The sequence below is a fragment of the Copadichromis virginalis genome, linkage group LG15 (genome assembly GCF_057382275.1).
Source record: "Copadichromis virginalis isolate Kocher_CV1m ecotype Utaka linkage group LG15, C_Virginalis_male_GT1.1, whole genome shotgun sequence".
Taxonomy (NCBI): Eukaryota; Metazoa; Chordata; class Actinopteri; order Cichliformes; family Cichlidae; genus Copadichromis; species Copadichromis virginalis.
Window position 1 is genome coordinate 11536060 of NC_140632.1, and position 17440 is coordinate 11553499.

At 39.5% G+C, this 17440-nt stretch overlaps 1 protein-coding gene across 8 annotated transcripts in view; it reads right to left on the bottom strand.

Moving 5' to 3' along the window:
• Positions 1-1693: 1693 nt before the first annotated feature.
• adgb (androglobin) overlaps positions 1694-17440 on the bottom strand; it is a 37526-nt gene continuing 21779 nt past the window's right edge. For 6 of the 8 annotated variants that reach the window (XM_085431906.1, XM_085431905.1, XM_085431901.1 and 3 more), the window contains 16 exons: positions 16559-16726; positions 15492-15621; positions 14982-15116; positions 13044-13137; positions 12250-12381; positions 11935-12088; positions 11564-11751; positions 11293-11459; positions 10288-10439; positions 8817-8928; positions 6710-6843; positions 5727-5882; positions 5506-5584; positions 5317-5419; positions 2471-2654; positions 1694-2333 (listed from right to left, as the gene is read on the bottom strand). In XM_085431906.1, the coding sequence (XP_085288032.1) occupies positions 2127-2333; positions 2471-2654; positions 5317-5419; positions 5506-5584; positions 5727-5882; positions 6710-6843; positions 8817-8928; positions 10288-10439; positions 11293-11459; positions 11564-11751; positions 11935-12088; positions 12250-12381; positions 13044-13137; positions 14982-15116; positions 15492-15621; positions 16559-16726 (2295 nt within the window). In that variant the 3' untranslated portion in view covers positions 1694-2126. The remainder of the gene's footprint in view (positions 2334-2470; positions 2655-5316; positions 5420-5505; positions 5585-5726; positions 5883-6709; positions 6844-8816; positions 8929-10287; positions 10440-11292; positions 11460-11563; positions 11752-11934; positions 12089-12249; positions 12382-13043; positions 13138-14981; positions 15117-15491; positions 15622-16558; positions 16727-17440) is intronic. The other 2 variants (XM_085431904.1, XM_085431902.1) reach the window with 2 other exon arrangements.

Here is a 17440-nt window from a genome sequence, read left to right on the forward strand (position 1 = left end):
AGCACAGTGCAGGCATGGTAATGAGAATTTATTAATGTCCACTAGATGGCACCCTCTTCCTTTTCATTTCCAATTTAACTTCTCATTTTTCAGCTGATCAGCCGACTCTGAGGTACACAGAACTACATGCATGCTAAATACTAAACTAAGATAAAGGGCACTTTACCATATTAGATATATTTGACCACAGAAAAGCAAAACAAAACACCAGCAGCATTCTGAGTCTGTGCATTCACTTAGCTTTGATGTTAATCAATCGTTGCCATGTGGCAGTAAAGATCTGCCACCTACCTGTGTTACATTTTGTTATGTGCTTGGCTTTGTCTTGCACAATGTGACTGTATCAGCAAGAATATATCAATCAAGCGATCAATCAGTACCACTCAGCTTGTGGGAGGTTGACTGTACCCACTATGCATCGAGTCGTACGGTCAATATAGTGACCTTCAAGAAAACTAAAGATTGGGGGAATATAATCAAAGATATTGGGCACCAGAAGGTCCCAGCCATACATTGCAAGTGAGACTGGCTTCTCCGTGAAGCCAAAGGAGGCAAAAGGAAGATCCTTGCAAGCTTGTTTGTTTGACATATTATGTTTGACATATTAAGTGGTTAAATAGTTTTTTATTTAAATTCAAAATTAAGTTAAATACAGAAACTATCACTCAAAAAGAATCCTCAATGTGACCTTCAAGTTTTTCTAATTTTTAATTTATACGATATCAATACGATACTCCCGGATAGACTAATAGTTAAACTGCAGGAAATCGGACTTCCTTCTTACCACCTGCCGCCTGGATCAGAGACTTCCTCTCAGACCGTGTACAAAGAGTTAGAGTGGGGCCTCATCTTAGCTCAGCCCTCAGCCTTAACACCAGCTCTCCACAAGGCTGTGTACTGAGTCCCCTACTGTACACACTGTACACACATGACTGTGTTAGAACCCACCCAGACAACGCAGTCATTAAGTTTGCAGATGATACCACTGTATCATCTCTGGGGGCTCATCTCTGGGGGAGATGGGACGGCGTACAGAGCTGAAGTTCACAGTCTGTCAGATTGGTGTGTGGACAACAACCTGGACCTCAATACCACCAAGACAAAAGAACTGGTAGTCGACTTCAGAAGGAGGAAGTCCGAGCTGTAGCCTGTCAGCATCAACGGGGAGTGTGTGGAAAGGGTGTCCAGTTTCAAGTTTCTGGGTGTGCACATAGACACAGACCTCCAATGGAGCTCTAAAATCTCTGCGGTTTTAAAAAAAGGCCCAACAGCGTCTCCACTTTCTGAGAATCCTCAGAAAAATGGACCTGAAGGACCTGTACAGCACTCGCTGTCTCAAGAGGGCACGCAGCATCCTACAGGACTGTACACACCCAGGACACCAGGTGTTTAAGCTGCTGCCGTCTGGCAGGAGGTTCAGGCTGCTGAGGTCCCAGACAAACAGACTCAAGGACAGCTTTTACAAGCCTTATTCTTCATTTTTTATTACTAAGTTAAGTTACTGTGTTGTGTTGTTTGTGTTGCATTGTGATGTGTCGTATCGTGTCGTTGTATGTATGACTGTGCAATGACAATAAAGAGTTATCTTATCTTAACTTAAACTAAAAACTAGCTTTGCCATTAAAAAAAAATCCTTCAGACCTCCAATTCAGTTTTAAGGTTAGCTCAGCAATATTTTTACAGTTTCAGCAAGAGAATTTGAAACGTGTTTTATTCTTGTGTAGAGCAAAGAGAAAACATGGACAGTGAACATTCACTTTAGATTCAAATGAATAAAAACTACAAATCCTGCTTTCATAGCTATTAATGAACAGTATAGGTAAAGAACACATTAAATATCTCATGGGATATGATCTAAATATTATAATTGTGTGAACATCTTTGTTAAACTACTATCAAACTAGAACATTTAATAAACACTATAGTTAGAGCAACTAGTTGTTTCAAAGTTAAAGGTGTAGTGAAAAGGCGAACGCACTGAATCGTGAACAAATAAACTTCCCATCTGATGTTGTTTCGTAAGGCGCACGTAAACAGTGCTGGGACACAATGACGATAATTCAGTGTGACTACTTCTGAGATGTCTACTGAGGAGAATTGAGACTGGATGTTGGTGCTAAAGACTATCATTTCTTCTTGCCAGCTTTCTTGTCTTGCTTGTTGGGTGGCTGTGCGGAAGCAGAGGTGAAGGCTGCTTGTTTTTCCAGAGCTGCGGACTGGGCCTCCTCCAGAGCCTCCTTCTCTTCTTGTTCCTTTTTGATGCTTGCGCGATGACGGCTATTAAATGCTTCGCACGTATTGTGAAAGTTCTTACAGCGCTGCTCAAAGGCTGCCTGGAGACAAGAGAAATGGCAGCGAGAAAGTAGTTAAAGAATTAGAGGGAAAGGCAGCTGACTCCTTTTAACTTTGATAGCCACAGTGGCTCATTTCTTTCTGTTTCATTACATTCTTCTCCCTCTCTGTCCCTTACCTGCATGTTTTGATACATCTCCAGCTGACATTTCATTAGCTCCTTCCTTTTGAACGCCTCCTGTTTTCTGCACTCCAACACATGCTCTCGGACCAACCGGTAAGTCTGGATCTTTTCAGTGCGCTCCCTCTGCTGGGCCTCTTCTATGTATGAGTCCATCACCACTGGAGAATCCTTTTGGTGTCTACATGTATGCACAAGAACTAAATGTATACGGTGTGCACAGCATTTTTCTGTCACATGAATGTATACCCATCTAATGAGAATGAATAGAAATCTGAAGATATGTTCAAGTACTTTGTACTATAGCACAGTGTCATTACATGCACTGTAGCTACTGTGTCAGGATCAGGTGTTAAACAAATTTTTGGAGAGGGAAACTGAGGATATAGACACGCCTGTGTGTACACAAGTGTGAATCTTGATGTGCCTGACACCCTTTAATAAACTTAACACATCTCTTTCTCTGCTCATATTGCAGGCCAGTGTCGACAGCCACCATTAGCTGGACACACGTGTTGGCACGCACATGCGCACGCTCACAGCAGGAGAGGATGGAGAGGTGATGGGAGAGGGGCACATCTCATTGGAGTAACGAGCTCATAGTGTCCCTGAAATAGCTCTCTAATTAAAAGACCCAAATATCATCTCATTTATCCTGGAGAGGGATGGACAGAGGGAGAGATGGAGGGAGGGAACAAGAGATGGTGTCAGGGAGAGTAATGGGAAACCCAGGGGGGACTGTGGAGGGAGATTCTTCCCTTTAAAACTCTTACTCTGACAATACAGTCACACACAGGACATAGACCAATTTGGAAAGCCATTGGCTAGTCTGTTGGCTTAACCTTTGGTGCTCAACGTGGAATTTGGGGGGGATTATGGTGAAACTGTTTCCTAACTATACTCGATCAGTTTACACTGTACAGTATGTATCTATATGCAACCAAGGTTAAGTGAAATGTGATTGGTCAATTGCTAAGCGACTTATACGAAAACCAAAAAGCCCTTTCCCTATTGATGCTCAAAATTAAGTGCAAATAGTTGTTTACGATGGGTACACATAGATGGGCAGCAAACTCATAGTTGCTTGTAATCCTAGATGTGCATTGATATCAAAGATATTTAAAAATTAATCTTTTGGTAATCGTCATGAATTGCAGGTTAAAGGACCCAAATGTATACTCTGGAGGCAGAGGGATAAAACAGAAGGTAAGCCTTTGTTTCACAGTTCAAACTAACAATGAAAACTAGAAACCCAAACTCTAAATTAGCCCAGCAGATCACAGAAAGAAAACACACGGGGAAGTTAACACAAAGACAGAATTATTTATACACATGGGGAGAGCAGGCAAGGAAAGACAGCTGAGGAAAGCTAGACACAGTTGTACACAATCAAGACAATGAGGTTGGGGGAAAAGTAAAACGGGAAATAACTAAGAGTCACTAATCACAAACAGACTCCATAAACAGTAACTAGAACTCAAATGCAACAAGAACAAGAACAAGGCACAAAAAGCACAAATCAACCAAACATAAAACCCCTGAAGATGACGAAGAACTCGAAATTCTAAGTTAAGGACACAGGGAAGGTTAAATAACACAGAATATAAGGAGGAAAAATATGCTAACTAGCCTTTAAAGGAAACCAGAGTAACATTAAAGTAGAAATCAGAACCAAAGATTAACCCACACAATAATGCCAGCCTCAAAATATAGAAATCAGAACCTAAAATATAAACAACAACAAAAATGTAGCTGCAGTAAAAACTCTCGGTGACTGTTACTGTCAGTCCTTCAGTAACTGATGTCAGTAGTGGAGCTGCTGTATTGTCATTCTGAGGGCTGAGGCACATTTAGCTGTGCTGTTAGAAACTGAAGTCAGCTATATAAGAGGAGGAATGGCAGGCTCACAAATGTTACATTTGTGTATATTTTTAATGCATGAATAGCCTGTAAATCCAAATGTTTAGAGATTTCAAAACAATAAACTACTTACTGTTTTTGCTGTGTCATGTACTAATCACCCTGATGTTCAGAGTACCCACTCAAATCAAGTTACTATCAAACACTAGAATATGAATGATTAAGTGCAAAGCTATCAATTCATCCATATTCCTAACTATTTATCCTATTTAGGGCTGCGGGTTAGAATTTAGAATCACCAGTTAACCTGAGATGCATGTCTTTGGTCTATGGGGGGAAGTCCAAGTACCCAGAATAAACCCAGACAGAGAAGGGAGAGTTTAAAAGGATAAAGAAGAAATAAACAGCAAAATAATATAATGCTTATTATGTAAATAATTTCATTACATTCTTAAAAATGAAAGGTACAGCTTAAAAAACATTATGCCAGTAGCCGTACTAAATAGCATCCACCTTATCTCCATACATTACACACACTGCTGTAGCTTGAAGTCCTTGCATTGCCCTTTCAGGCCCTGTTAAGTATACAATGTAACACTGCTGTTCACACTGGACCAATGAGAGCAAAGGTCATAAAGACAGGAAATTACTAATAATGTTCTGCAGATATTGTATGAACCAATCTGTTCCTGAGAACAAGAACACCGACATATTCACCAACCTTCCAGCTCTTAATTCAGGTCCACAAATCTACATTAGGTAACTAGACTGCATCCTGCATATTAGCCACAGGACCTCAACAGGGGGAGGAAAATGCAAGCATCTGTTTTAAAATACAATGAGATGATGTAACTTTCTTTGTTGGCTGTGTGTCATTTCCCATCTATATCGTCTAAGCTTGCATGCTGGGACAAGCTGAACAATCAAATAGATAGTGAAAGAGTGAAAAGGGACAGAGACGGAAAAGTATAGCAATGGAGAACCTGGTAAAGTGACTGTAGTCCATGTGAGGAAAGGAGCAGGGGGTGTCAGTCAACTTCTGATTGGATGCACTCTGAGAGATGTCTTGACCAGGTCTTGAAGCATCTATAGAAGTACCAATAGGACAAGCTCACATTACCATAAACCATATGAGTTCACATAAATATGTTTCCATTTTTAAAGATTCATACCATTGTTTTCCTCTGTAGCAGCATCACCACACTCTTTTTGCTGCACTTGTTTAAGAAAATGGAGACGAGACTGAAAAGCCTAAAAGCAAGACATAGTAAATCATTCTGTCTGAAGCGTATGTTTCAGTGTAGCCCACTTAAATAAATACATAAAAATAAATAAATTAGAGTACATTATATATTCTAAAAGAAGACAGAATATATTAAATTAAAAGGGTTACCTTGGCAGAGCGTCCCGGCTCGGCCATTTCCCATGCTTTTTTAATGGTTTTAATCTGGTCTATTCTTTCTGTGTCTCTCTTAACGTCGATGCCTTTTTCTTTGCTGTTGTCCGTGACAACACGTAGCATCCAGTTTGGTTTAGTTAGGTCAAGGCTCTGCACAGACATTTGCACACAGAGTGCAAAGAACCCACAGAAAAAAAATAACACATGCTGAGACACACAAACACTAGAGCGGAAGGTCGGTTTGCTAAAGTGCGCATGTCTACTTCAAACTTAGTTTTTTTGCCTTTGTTTTACACAACAGATAACTTTTAGTTTATTTGGAGATCGCTTAGTGTCTTTTCTCCATTAAAGTTGCACTTACCATCAAATTTTAAATGAAAAACGAAGGTGGTCAGTATTAGAAAAACGTTTAAATGTCACCGTGCTTAATGTGTGAATTTAATGTGTGGCACAGCTTTGATCAAAATGCTGCTATTATGTGGATCATAGGTTTATTGAGTGGTTCTGACTGATGAACCAAGTTCTTATCTGAGACTATTATTCACACTCACCATGCAGATTATGTTATCATGAATGGTGAATGTGTTTCAGACATCCTGTATACAGGCAGGCCAGAGATTTGGTTCACCCTGATATGCATTGCCTAGCATTTCATAGCTGGATGAACATCTTTGGAGAGACGTGAACTACACTGTCAAAACAAATGCCTCCATCCTGTACTCCTCAAGCTACAACAAGACCTCTGTGACATATCTTAGCACCTTCTCTTAACTTAAAAGTCGCTGTGAAAAATACATTTAGGTAAACATGGCCTTCAATCTGAGTGGGTGACTGTATAAACATGGGTATATACATGTGAATGCATGCATATACCTTTCTATAAGCGCTTTTATATTTCTACTCCTTATGTGCAGTTGACAGACTTGCAGAGTTGCGGTGTTTTGTCTTTCCTGTACCATACTGTTGTAATACATTACCGTTTCATTAGCGACAGCTGGCTTCCCCTTGTCTCCTTTGGTTTTGCGCTGGGTTTTGGTTGCATCAGACTTGAGGCCATCACGATTTGGTGTGCTAGTGGTAGATGAACGCTTTACATCCTCAAGCTTATTTACTGCATTATGAAGCAGAGATTAAGAACATTAACATTTTCTGTTGTCTTCAGAAAACCTGCTGTGCATTTAGCTTCATAAATACTTTAACTACGGTGTTCACTTTACATTAGATCTAGATTTAAGTTATTTAATGTCCTTATTGGGAAATGCTAAAATTTTAGATTTTTTAAAAAAAATTCTAATGTGAAATGTTAGAATGCTTCAGTTTTGAATGCATGCCATGTCTATAGACATTCAACAGTATCAGATATTCACATTCTACTTAAACAATTAAAGATGGGGACTGCCACACAAACAGCAAAGGTGCTGTGCGGCTGAATGTATGCTAGATGGCACTGTTGCACTTTAAAAACTGAGTCAGATTCAATTCCCAGCTTAGATGAAGTATTAACTATGAGTCTCACTTCTCTGATATAAAGGCGTAATAATCCATCATTTAGCTGACACCCTGCCATTCTGCCTGAAGAGCTTTGGTGAATACTCAATGACTTACTCCTATCTCAAGACATTAAAAAAAAAAAAATCAATGCTAAAACTGGATGTAAATATCAATCTGTGCTGTTGGAATTTATCCCAAAAGGATCCTGAAAACTGATTTAAGTTGGACATGCTTGAAGAAATTGTAAGAAAAGACTGTTGTGTGTTCTCATGGTAACGGTGCAAAGAACTGAGGCTGACTCCTCCAACAGTAGGACTTTAGGCAAATATGTGAAAATGTGCATGCATTCAAAAACATAAGCAGTGCAGTTTTTGTGTTAACTACAGATTGTTAAACAGCTTGTTAAAGAGGTTTTGAGGCTTGGCGTGCCATGTAGTGCGTGCGTATCCATGTAGCATGCAGGGAGCATGATCAAGGGCAGAGGCTCACCACTGAGACGGAGTTAAACTGGATGAAATTAATTCACTTTCCTGCTGAGATATTTCCCAGGACACCAGGGGGCAAGAGCCTGCTTCATTTGACATCCCACTGACCCATTTTCATAAGCTTAGGGAAAACATAGACGGTTTTGTATGGACACTGGCATATAGATAGATATGTGGGCTAATGTGAGCATAAACTGGCAAAAAAAATCTTAACATGCAGGAAAAACGACATTTAAAAAGACAGAAAAACACTGTCTATTTATGGCAGTCTCAAATGACAGTGTTCATTTTACACACTGACACGCACACACACCCAAACACACATGTCACCTGTAGATTTCATATCATGCAAATGGAATAACTGAATGGTTAAGTACGGGGAACCTTGGCATCAGCTCTGGTGAAAACACAACAGAAATTCGGTGATAGCAAGCTTGCTTTCCTCTCCAGGCATTCATGCACGCTCTCCCCATGCAGCAACCCGTTCAAATCAGCATCGACAGATGCTGCGATTATTTTATCCCCTTCAATTTTTTATTTTTTTTTAAGAAGCTTCAACCAATTTCAAAGACGTGATTTTTCAATTGATCCAATTTGTATAGCATGATTAAAGGCAGAGAACCAAGAGCTGGTGGCAGAGGACGGGATTACTGCCACAGCCAGCGACCACTGGGCACAAGAAATCACACTCTATGATCTGCAAAAGCAGCTGCATTCATTTGGCTTTCATTACAGTTGTGATTACAGGCCCATGGCAAGTGGAAGCAAAGAATAAACTGTGCCTGCCTTGGCCCCTGACACTGCCTACTGAGTATCACTCACATTTCAGACTGAACACAAAATAAACTGTGCGAAAACAAACATTAAGGGCTTAGTAGAAAATCCATTCAGAACCAAGTGCTTAAATGCTGACAAAGTTTTGATAGAATAATAAAAATGAACTGCTTTATGGCCCATTACAGTCCTATCTGTGAGAAGATTCATGGCACTATAGTGAACAATCCAATCATATGTGTATGTTTTCCAGGAAAAAGATGCAAACAGGGTTTCTTTCCTGGCTGCCCCCTTGGAAACTGATGTGGTAATAGTAAATGCCTTGAGTATGTACCTCTTGTCTCATTGTTCTCCAAGTCTTTGACTGAACAAGCAAAAGCCAACTGGGATTCACTCAGATTCCAAGTCTTATAAAGCACCTCTGCCTGCACCACGTACTTGTGAACCTGTGAAACATGGATGAACAATGTAAAACACCTGCATCAGAGTACAATATAACGCATTACACACATACAAAAAAAGGCATATACGACATGATTTATGCAGGAATCAAAACTATGAACTAAAGCCAACACAACCTGACAATATACTATAAACATCTGCATCAGTGTTCATGACACAGGGAGACAAAAAAGACCTAGAACCCACTTTGCTGCTGTGGTAAACAATTAAAGTGCATGTTCACCACAAAAACTAAGTGAAGGCAGAGGGCTGGTTAGCCAAGGTTATCTCACGTAACACCCACGTCCATCACACTGAACAGAAAGGACAGAATTCAGACAAAATTCCAAGAAGTAAATCAAGCGTATAAAGAAACAGAAAAAGCACTACAAAAAATAAAAGTGGCATATATTTAATTTTTTTCCCATTCGCTTACATATATCTTTGAGTCCCCCCCCAACTCACCCTACACAAGTCTTTACAATTATTCCACCATTACGATGCATCATTGTGTGTGTTGTGAGTCCCTGTGGCAAACAACGCCACTCTATTCACTCACCCTCTGCTTTAAGTCTTTATCTGCTCTAAGCTCTAATCAATAGCTGCTATCAGTGTCATCCGACATTATCTGTCTTAGTGCTACTGACTCACTGTGTTCCCAAAAAAAGATTTAAAAACACACATGGCGTATCCGAAGCGAACGTCTTAACAGGTCTGTAAAAATACATGTTTTTGTAGCCTTAATTCACTGCTTTAACTGCGGCATTAACTGTGTGTATTTGTAAAAATTTGCTGTGTGTATTTGTGAGTATTTGCTGAGGAAAAGCAACTATTATTCACCAGATGCATCACTGTAAAAAAAAAATCACCACAGAAAAGAATGAATAATAATAATAATAATGAATGACAATAACTATTTTTCATTTTCCACTGTATGCCTGTGCATGTGAATATGTGATGATACACACCTACAGAGCATAACATATGCTTTTGCAACCCTTAAACTAAGACAACAGGTGTGTTAGATGGGGGGTCTTCAGACATTACAGTGAGTCATAAATCATGCACAAATCATGGCTCCCTGACAAGCACTGATAAGTCAGACAGTAAAAAAACAACACCCCTCCAGTTTCTGCTACTCTCCTCTTCTTGTCAAATTGTGTCTCTGAGAATGTGAGTGTGGGTGAGACTAAATTTGCGTGTGTGTGTGTGTGTGTGTGTGTGTGTGTGTGTGCTTACAGGCGTAATCTGGCAGAAAAAAATGATATCAACAGGCAGCAAGCACGTGGGTGAGAGAGACAGAGAGGGAAAGTGAGATGCCCATGAAAGTGAGAATAGTTAAGTGTTTGAGCAATAGCAGATACCACGCAGACAGTTGTCAGTGATACCATAGTCTCTGTGGGAGGCTGGTACTGGTCAGATGAGGAGATAGATTTTTTAACTGCGCTGTCTTCCCCTTCATTTTGCTGGAAAGTGTTCTCCGAAGGAGACTGCTCCTGTTTATTTTCTTCGGTGTCTGTAACAGAAAGAGAAATCTATTAATGCTGATAAAAGACAAGAATAATAAATATACTAGGAAACATTTTATAAACACTCTAGCATCTGGTCCAAATAAGTGCAAAATTCTAAAGCTCTTCTCCTATTATTTTAACATTTAAAATTAACTCTGAATAACAGGTAGAGTTCCAGCACATTAAGAACGCTTGCTCGTGCTTTCCGAAGTGGTTCAAGGGCGGTTTTGTGTACAATTTGGTTTTAAAATGAGCATACAACAGCAGAGCTTTCTCTCAGCATATGAGAGAACAAAAAGTGCCACATTTAAAATGTTTTCTGCAAAACGAAAATCATACTCAAAAGGTCGGGAGGAACATGGAACTCTTTTAAGAAGGATTTTGTAGAAATTGCTGGCCAGCTGTGGATTGTTGGACAGCTAGAAGATGAAAAGAAAAACGAAATAAAAGAGTAGGAGGAAAGATAATCCTCTTTTTTTTTTTAAGTGCAGCATATGTTTAAAACCCCCCAAACCCTAATATTAGCAGTGTTGACTGCTGAATCCGTTTTAACATTAGTAGCATACCACCTTCCTCATAAATTTGACGTGTCTTGTGTGTGATTGTCTTACACTACACTACAAATGTTACTGTAAGCAGAATAAAGATTCAGGTTTGCTGTTGGCAGACTGCAGTAGCTCTCACCAATTAAAACTGCAAGGTGGAATTTCAAGAACTACTGAACAACTACGGTCACAAAAATTTACTGAAAGAAACCGTAAAACTGTGAGACAGTTAAATTGGTTTCATATGTCGAGTGTTAAATTATGAAACACAGATCATCACAAGCTTTGGTTACTGCACCCAATGACACCTCACCTTTGTTCACCAGGAAGAAAAAAACAGGAATCACCACATGGCCCTTCCCGGTTTTGCCAGCTACTTGTTTCTCATGGTCCAGAATGGATAGACGTATCAATACATCTGGGTGGGAAGTCTGAAGCTGAACGGTTGCTACAGTGTCTGTTGTTACATGTACTCTGTAACTATAAAACATTTCACATTATAGCATTAAATTCTCAGAGCATCCCTGCTTTTTCCATTTTATTAACATTAAAAAACAACACTGTATGCCATATAATTCTCTTACCAACAAATGAGATTTTTGTTATTTGGAATGTAATAATCCCGTAATTCCTCTACTGAGAATTCACTAACTGGGGTGTCGCGGGACAGCTTTGGAAGTGGTTCCTTTGAGCCGATCAAGCACATCCTCCACTTTGCACCAGAAGGGGGTAATTCAGGTGTGATAGCTTCCGCTACAAAGGTATAACCAAGCTGGGCCAGGGGATAGAAAGTTCATCATAAAATTATAATTTTATTTTAGAAGGGAGGTATATTGGAAAGAAAATATCAATACCAAATACTATAATAAAGAGTTTTAAAAGGATTTTTCTATATATAATACTAGAAAAGTTCAAAAAAAGCACCACGCAAAAAATTCATGTTATATCCACACACCTTATTGGGTTGATAGACATGGGGTGCTACTCTGTTGAAGACCGTGTTTACCTCCTCTCCTGTGTCATTATTTATGACGTGCAGGAGACAATTAGGGATTGGAGAGTAGACCTTTGGTATCACCAGCACCTCCTCAGAAACCAGGAAAATCTCTCTGTGAACCAGTAAAAAGATCAAGCCGATAATATATCAATATATATAATATATCTAGCACGGCTAGGTAGCAAGGTTATAAGAGGACATCATGCATTTCCACCAGGGTTTTCCAAGACAGCCTAGGAATTCTCTTTCACTGAGTTTATAATGTTCTCTGACCTAAAGACCAAGACCCATGAGTTGGCTGTGTCTGGAAGAGAGACAGTGTAATCAGCAAAGGCGATTTTAGTCGATTCATCTCGTAGACATGGGTAGAGGTCCGCTTTCCTCTTAGAATTGTTGATGATATGCCTGTGCAAGAAACAGAAAGTTCAGAGCACATTTAGAAATTTCAGCTTAAGCAAAAACTATGTCATGAATACAGTTTTAATTTAAGTAGTTAATTGAAGTATTCATTACAAAGTCCCAGAAAACAATCTATGCCTCTTTCATAAGAAAGAACCAGGATGCACTTTGCTTTTCAGTGTGATCTTTGACTTAAGTGATTATTTATGTCAGCTAAGAAAACCACCTCTTCATCCGCCGTACACACATTGACCGAGCTTTTATTGCTCATGCACACACACATGCATCCCCAGGCAGCAGGTCATTCGGCAGACGCTGGTAGCTGATTGGAACGGGGAGAGTATAAACAGCAGATGGTACCACTGGGAAAAGATGGAACACAATGTGGAAAATGCTCCCTGCATGTCCCCCACAGGCTGCCACAACCAGGAGAGGGAGCAGATTCTGGACATGCAGTGCAACAGAGAGGCTAAACGCATGCCATGCAATATACACAGCATTGGCACTGGAACGCATTTGCAGCGCTTTCATATACTTTCAAATATTTGTGTTGACAAAAAAACCCACTACGATTGCTAGACTCACCATGTAAGCGCACACAGTCAGTACATTTTTATTACTTAGTCACCTCTGTCATACACTTTGATAGACCTCAGTTGTTCATTTACCTCAGCAAGAAAGCTGCATGTTTGTGTGCATCACATTCAATTGTCGACCACACGGATGAAAGGATCTTGGACGCATTGAGGTTCTCCTTCGTTCCTGAACGACATGAGCACACGCACAGAAAAGTAGCCTCCATTAAAGATGAAAGAAAAACCCATGTTGCTGTCAAACGCATGAAAAAATCATTGAAGTTGACCTAGTTCAGAGTGGGAAGCAGATATTGCAAAGTGCATTTTTACTTCATCCAGCGATAGGCTGATAGGAGAAGATTATTCTCACCTTGACACTTAATTTTCACACTCATCTCACCTGAGAGGTAAGCCCTCTGACAGAACGCAATTTTTGACAAGAAATCCTGCATACTTGCAAGTATGCATGTATTAGTAAATGTGTGCGTGTGCACAGAAATGCTCAGAAGAGATTGTTTAATGCTGTATTTTTTTTTCACATATTCACATGTGGCAAAAGGTATCCCCAGTTTTTCCCGCCACACATCCTTGCCCTCAGCTCTCTTTTCTAAGTGGCACTTCAAACTGACCAGCATAATGTAAGACTGGCAAATGAGATTTACAAATGGAGCTAATAGAGTGGAAGAAAATAAAGCAAAAGCAGTGCGCATAAATACCGGGGAACTACTGAGGTGCTTGAAGGGGACCATGTCATTAACAAGTACTATCCTGGGCAATGTGGACATTGTGGCATGTTTTGAGTGAATGGTTTTTTAAAGTGCTGTTAGACAGTCAGTATCACTCTGAGTGGAACTCTAAAGGCTGCACTTTGTGCTTTGATTTGAAAGAACTTAACTATGTTAGGCCAATTTCATAAAAAAGTCAAGCTGTTCAGTGTGTGCATGTACATGTGCTCATACTAATGTCACACGACCACCAGCATAATAATTTCGAGATGCCGGCAGACTGACTCTAATGATGTGGGTATTTTAGATGTCTGAGATGCTCAAGCTACATTTTCAAGCCATGGGAAATTAGGCACTCTCTCATTTCTGGTGTATTACAGTGCTGCTTTAGGCAAACCCCACACTAATGAAACTGTCCATACCCCCATATGTACAAGTTACTCAGAGGGGTCACAGTGTCATGTGTTGTTGCCTGGAGAAGGCACAGCAATAAACAGAGGATGGCTGTGCAGTACATCGCCTTCAGCGATTCCTTGGGAATCAACAAACAGTGATGGACCTTCACATTAAGACGATTACTGTTACATTATCTCTAAAAACACATCCAAATATTTTCACTAAAACTGAGGGAAATTTCTAATTTACCAGAAAACTGTTCAAAAGCAACACTGATACTAAAACAGTATATTATTCCAAAGCCAGACTGGAATAGCTGCACAACACTGTCTCTATGTAATCTCTCATTTTTCCTAGAAAGTGTCCACTGCTTCCCCGTCTTCTCTTCCCTATCTTTCTGTTGATGTCACTAATGAACATCAGTCAGTGATGCAGGAACGCTGTTTGCACATGTATATGATGCGCATGTTTCCTCTCGTCTGTGTATCCCCGATGTGGTTAGCCTCCATCGGTCAGGATTTATTAGTAAGAGTGGCAGTCTCATCAATACATATTTGCGTTGCTGCTCAGGAGCTCGATGTACGCCAGCAGGCTAAATTATACAGTGAATGCAGAACTAACAGGTGTTTTGTGTGTGAGGGGTTTTTTGGATAATAAATCTAGGAATGAAAAACAGGCCATCCTGTGTTTTTGTGGGTCTTTTTGCACATTTTCTATTTTTACTTAAATTGCTGTAGTTGCTGTGTCTCTCTTCTCCTTCACAGAGCACAGAAAATAAAGTATTCACTGGCGCTGTCTACTCAAAAGCCAGTATTTTTTATTATTGATTTGAAAGATGAGCTTTGAATCACACCACTTTCCTTGAAATATTATATTCTCTGTGTGTGCGCGTGTACATTCAGTTGTTTACCAGGTTTTGAGGCATCAAGGATCTCGCGCACTAAGTGCCCTCTGAATCCAGCCTGCAGAACGGTCACTGCCTTGACCTCTCTGTCTGTTGGCTCCCTGTCTCTCCACATTTCTGGGGGCTCCAAATCTGCATTTACTTAACAAACAGAATGAGGGCATAAAACAGCAAATTGTGGGTGAATATGAATTAATGAAAAGAGCGACACTGCATGTAAACAAAGACACATTTATTAATATTCTTTTGATTTAATGTGTAGTTGCAATCTTATGATATTTCTAATGTGAACAATTACTTAGGATGAGTCAGTGCCCTAAAGTGTTTAAAGCTACTGAGTTTAGTACACATATATAAATATATATATATATATATATATGTATATATATTTAGTATATATATTTAGGTATACAGACTTTTATAAGCTTAGCACAACTGATTACATCTATGAGCTTCTAATGTTATGTATATAACATGATAGCATACAATATCTCCAAACAAATAAGTGGCACCTACATATAGGGGGGTATTCTTCAGGGAACAGTGAAGGGTCAGCAGTGAGAGCTTGTACAGCAAACTGCTCGTCTGCTTTCAGCTTCCTCCCCAGAGCCTCACGCAGCATGTGGTAAACTGCCAAGTTAAACACCTACAAACACCAGAACACATGCAGTCATGGTAAAAAGAAAACACACCTTCTGTCAATTCTAAGGTTTTACATACCAGGACATAACAAGCAAGCAAGCCTGAGCAGGTCTTAAAATCACCTAAATACAACCTGAGATGAACACCAATATATGGCATATTACAATGTGTCATTACAATGTGTCATTTATTTAAAATATAGGAGTGTGTGAAAAACCAAGTACACCTTTACTGCTTCCATTTGAATTAGGAGGGTAGGTAGCAGCCAGGACCTGCTAATCAAATAGACTTAATTAATTGATCATCAGCAAATGTGACCATTTGGGTGTGTGTAACACAAGGCCAAGGAGGAAAGACAGCAGCAATGACCAAATTAAAGAGGATGTACGGTCATTTTGTTGTGGTTGCACATTTTGCAAAATTGTAACTATGTGAATCCATAGCTCCTATGACCAATAGCCTTTCATGTGTAGGAGGGTTGTTAGACCCCACATCAGTCATTACCACTACCTAAATTCTTTAAATGAAAACCTTTTCTTCCATTGGTATCTTTGTAAGGCTTGTGAAAAATGCATTCGGTTCCAAGTAAAAGACACCACAGTCGCATAAATATGGACTCCATTGAGGCAATTCAGAAATTCTGACCAGTCAGAAATGATTATTCCTCAGAGCTATTGTAAATCAATGTCAATTAAGCAACACTAATTTTCTATAACAGCCAAACATATTTGTTCAATAATAAATTAAGTTTCTGGTCATTCAAAGTCATAAATCAATGTAATTTATCTAATCTAAATTAAAGACATGGCCTAACAACTGTAAAACGAATTTTTCAACATATAGATTTAGCAGCTGTCAACTGTCAATGACTTGCCAAAGGTATAAAGGATGCTGAGCTATGCACTCTACATAGAATCTGTGTGTACCTATGAGCAAACTACCTTGCAGTGCTCCCATTTTTCCTGGGTGGTGCTGATGTTTCTGGGACAGTGAGTTTCTTCCAGACCCTTTCTTAGTGCTGGCTGCTGCTGCTTATCACTAAAAGAAGCCACCAATCTGGACAGGGCCCTAAAGATGGAAGAGGCCTGCTCAGTGAAATGGGCACTTTCCTATTAAAAGAGAAGAACAGTTGGGAGGCATCTCAGTTTTATTTAGTGTTGGGAGTTTACACAGACAGAAAGTAAACAAGGACAGTGTATCATGCTACAATCTGGTGCACTTCCATGGTGATCAAATCAGAATTGCTTATAGAACATTTGCTATATGCACATAAACAGTGATGGGCTAAGGCTACACAATCGACAAAAGAAAGATGAAAAATATAAATTCAGCTATACAAAGGTAAGAGAAAATGTGTGAGAGCAGAGTCACTAACATGATGTGATTTTTTAAATTGAAGCTGGAGTAAGCCCAGTTTCAAAATGCCACAGTGAGGAGATTGCAACAAGGGCAATGTTATCCTCTTTGTCACTATGTTCCAAAAAGCTCTGCTTTTAAAAAAAAAAAAAATGTCATGAGGTAGGATAAAAAGCACATATTCTCTTTAGTTTCCCTTTATTTTATTCTGTTCCAGTGATTTCACCACAAAATATCATGACAGATGTGCTTAAATTGAACACCATGAGGGCTAGTTTCTCCATGTGTTTAACCACCCCTTATATTTCTTAGTCAGTATGCGCCCCTTTGACCCTTTCTATTTACATATACTGTATCATCAAAGCGATCACTTCTATTTTTGTGAAAATTTTCCTGGAGATAAAAAAGAAAGAAAGAAAGAAAGAAAGAAAGAAAGAAAGAAAGAAAGAAAGAAAGAAAGAAAGAAA